The 3,402-nt window shown below is 57.8% G+C and overlaps 1 protein-coding gene across 1 annotated transcript; it reads right to left on the bottom strand.

The window, feature by feature from the left end:
- Nucleotides 1–347: 347 nt before the first annotated feature.
- Nucleotides 348–1,418, bottom strand: DUX4 (double homeobox 4). Its single transcript, XM_023516386.1, has one exon. The coding sequence runs from the start codon at nt 1,416–1,418 to the stop codon at nt 348–350; it is 1,071 nt and encodes a 356-aa protein (XP_023372154.1).
- Between the last annotated feature and the right edge of the window lie 1,984 nt (nt 1,419–3,402).

The raw sequence follows: 3,402 nt of genomic DNA, 5'->3' as shown, positions 1-3,402 counted from the left end.
CCACCCCAAAGGACGTGTTCTGCTTGAACGTGCCAGCTCTGGGAATGAGTCTGGGTTCTCCCGGTCTACTGAACCATCTGGGCGTCTGTCCGAGGTGTTGGAAGGGGTCGGGGAGTGCAGATGGGCAGGTCGTGGCCTGCTTGGGTCCCCTGGTGCCAAGGCAGCGATCTGGGAGCCCAGCAAGAAGGTGTCCAGAGTGGGTGCACCTGCCAGCGGTGACCTCGGCTGTCTTGGAGCGGAGCTCTGACGCGGGAATCCCTCTGACACAGCCGCTGGCCACCAGGGCGGGGACAGCGGGTCCCTGGGGTGGCGGCCACGGGGTCGGGGTGGAGGACGCCTGTCTCCTCTTACAGCTGAGGCTCTGGTGAGCTCAGCAGCTGGTCGAGCAGAGCCTGGAATTCTTCCTGGTCCAGGGGTGGTTCTGGTTCCGCCGACAGGTCCTCCTCCTGTGCGTCCAGATCCACGAAGGGTCGTGCCAGAGCCTGAAACTCCGGCGCCGACAGGAGCTCATCTAGCAGGCAGGAGCCCGGCGCGGGTTCCCCCGGGGGTTCCTGGAGGCCAGGACCGGGCTCCCCGCTGGCTGGACTCTGCTCGTGCCGAGGTGGAGACTGGCGGGGTGTGGCCTGCGGAGGGGCTGCTGGCGCTTCTCCAGGCGGACACGGGGCCTGGACGGCCTGGGGCCCCTGGGCCGGGCCCCACCACTGCGCAGGGTGGCTCGCCAGTTGCTGAGCTGGTCCCGGGCCCGGCAGCTCAGGCCGCCACAGGGAGTGCGCACCTGCCAAGCCAGCGTGGCCCTGGCTGTGTCCTTGGTAGGGAGGCCACAGAGGGCTCTGTGCGTGAGAGAGCGCTCCCGCCGGAGCAGGCGCTACCGCCGCCGCCCTGGTGGGCGTCTCCAGCGCCAGGGGAGGCTGAGCGCTTGGGTCCTCTGTGGGCCCGGCCCGGGCGGCCACGGGCGCCGGGGCCCTCGGTTCCTGGCGCCCTGGATGTCGGGCCCTTCGGTTCTGAAACCAGATGTGAATTCTGGACTCTGGGAGGCCTGTCTGTCTGGACAGTGCCTCCCTGGTGGCGATTCCGGGAAAACGGTTGCTCTCGAAGGCTCCAACGAGGACAGCGGTCTGCCAGGCCGTGATGGCCGTGCGTCTTCGCCGCTCTTCTCTGGGTAGGCCCTCCTGGGGCCAAGGCTCAGCTTCCAGTCGCTTCTGCTTCAGGAGCCGCCTTCTCTGGTTTTGGAACCAAACGTGGATCCGAGGCTCCGCCAGGCCCGTTTGCTCCGCCAGCTTCTGTCGGGTGCTGATACCCGGGTAGGGATTGGTGGCGAAGGATGCCTGCAGAGCGTCCTTTTGACTCGGGCTGAAAACCGCCTTCCTCCTGCGGGGTTCGGCTGGGAGAGACCTTCCCGACGAGCTGGGGGAATCCATGGTGGGCAGACTGCACTGCAGGACGCCTCAGGAGACTGAGGGCTGCGGCCCGCTCCTTCCGCGTCCGTCCAGCCAGCGGGACCTGTGCACAAGCGGCCAGCAGGCGCCAGGCTCTGCTGAAATACCTTCCCAGGACTCCGCCCCTCATGAAATATTCATGAGCACTGGGCGGGTCTGTGGGGTGGAGCGCTGCCCCGGGAGGCCTCCCACCGGGACCCGGGGTGGGGCTCGGAACAAGGGAGGTCTTGTTAGGGTTAAGGAGCAAACCCGGGGTGGGGCTCAGAACGAGGGAGGTCTCTAGGATGGTGGCCTCCGCGCCAGGGCGGTGAGCAATCCCCACCTAGAACCAAGGTCAAAAACCGTCCTTCACTAGAGGCCTTGGCATCCAGAGGCGCAAAGGAATTTCGGGAAAACGACCTCATGCCTGCCCCGGGGCGGTTATCCTGTACTAGTGGCCCTTGGCCAATCATAGCCTCGCGTTTCCAGGTACCCGCGACTGTAACTAGCCGCGAGGGGTCGCGGGCCCCCAGGCCCAGTCCCGGGACCGCCTGACGCACGCAGGACGAGGGGCGGCCCACCCGGCCCCGCCTCGGACTCCCCATTCACGGGGTGCTCTGCCCCGACTGCTTGCCCGTGGCGCCACTTTCCCTTCGGAGAAGCCCCCTTGGCCTCCTGACAAGAGGCCCCGTCCGTGCCCGGGACTCCAGCAGAGGGCCAGGGTGGCTAGATCCCAGGAAAAGGCCCCCACCCCCGGCGGTCCCCGGCAGCCTCAGAAGACTCCCGCCCCGCCTGCCCCCGTCAGCCCTCCTGAGACCCGCTTCCCCGGGTGCCCCGGGCGCTGCTTTCTCTGTGATTCTTTTTTTTTTTAATTAAATGATAGCTGTATACATTAGTGCAAACGTGGGGTACAGTGTAGTGTTTTCATATACATGTTTTTCCTTTTTTTATTAAATGATAGCTGTACACATTAATGAAACATGAGGTACAGTGTAGTGTTTTCATATACATTTTCTTCCTTTTTTTCTTATTAAATGATAGCTCTATACATTAATGCAAACATGGGGTACAGTGTAGTGTTTTCATATCCATTTTGAAATACTTTCATCAAGCTGGTTCATATAAATTTCATGTCATTTGCGTAGTCATTGTGTCAAAACATTTATATTCTAGTTCTAGAAAAGTTCACATGTACCCCTTGTTAGACAGATATATAGGTGATCTTTCCGGTCACCCTCCCACCACCCAGCCGCCCTTCTCCCCTCCCCTTCCCCACCCCCTCCCCATATTCTTGGGCTAGAATTAAGTTGTATCTTTCATCGGAGAGCTATAAATTAGTTTCATAAAAGGGCTGTGTACATTGGATACTTTTTCTTCCATTCCTGTGATACTTTGCTAAGAAGAACATTTTCCAGTTCCATCCACGTAAACATGAAGGAGGTAAAGCCTTCGTTTTGCTTTAGGGCTGCATAGTATTCCATGGTGTACACATACCACTGTTTATTGATGCATTCGTGGATTGATGGGCACTTGGGCTTCTTCCATGACCTGGCAATTATGAATTGGGCTGCAATAAACATTCTGATACAAACATCTTTACTGTAATGTGATTTTTTATCTTCTGGCTTTATACCTAATAGTGGAATTGTAGGAGCGAATGGCAGGTCTAGTTTTAGTTCTCCAAGTGTTCTCCAGACGTCTTTCCAGAAGGAACGTATTAAATTGCATTCCCGCCAGCAATGTAGAAGTGTTCCCTTTTCTCCACATCCACGCCAGCAACTCTGGTTTTGGGATTTTGTGATATGGGCTAATCTTACTGGAGTTAGGTGATATCTCAAAGTAGTTTTGATTTGCATTTCTCTAATGATTCAGGATGGTGAGCATTTTTTCATAGATCTATAGGCCGCACGCCTATCTTCTTGGGTGAAATTTCTTTTCAAGTCCTTTGCCCACCTTGCACTGGGATCGCTTGTTTTTGTTGTTGTTG

This window comes from Otolemur garnettii, unplaced genomic scaffold, assembly GCF_000181295.1.
Source record: "Otolemur garnettii isolate 467f Iridium unplaced genomic scaffold, OtoGar3 scaffold00091, whole genome shotgun sequence".
Taxonomy (NCBI): domain Eukaryota; kingdom Metazoa; phylum Chordata; class Mammalia; order Primates; family Galagidae; genus Otolemur; species Otolemur garnettii.
Note: the sequence above shows the minus strand (reverse complement) of the source record. Positions and strands in the feature narration are given on the sequence as shown.

Coding starts and splice junctions, on each gene's coding strand:
- DUX4 (XM_023516386.1), bottom strand. CDS start 1,418: ATGGATTCCCCCAGCTCGTCGGGAAGGTCTCTCCCAGCCGAACCCCGC.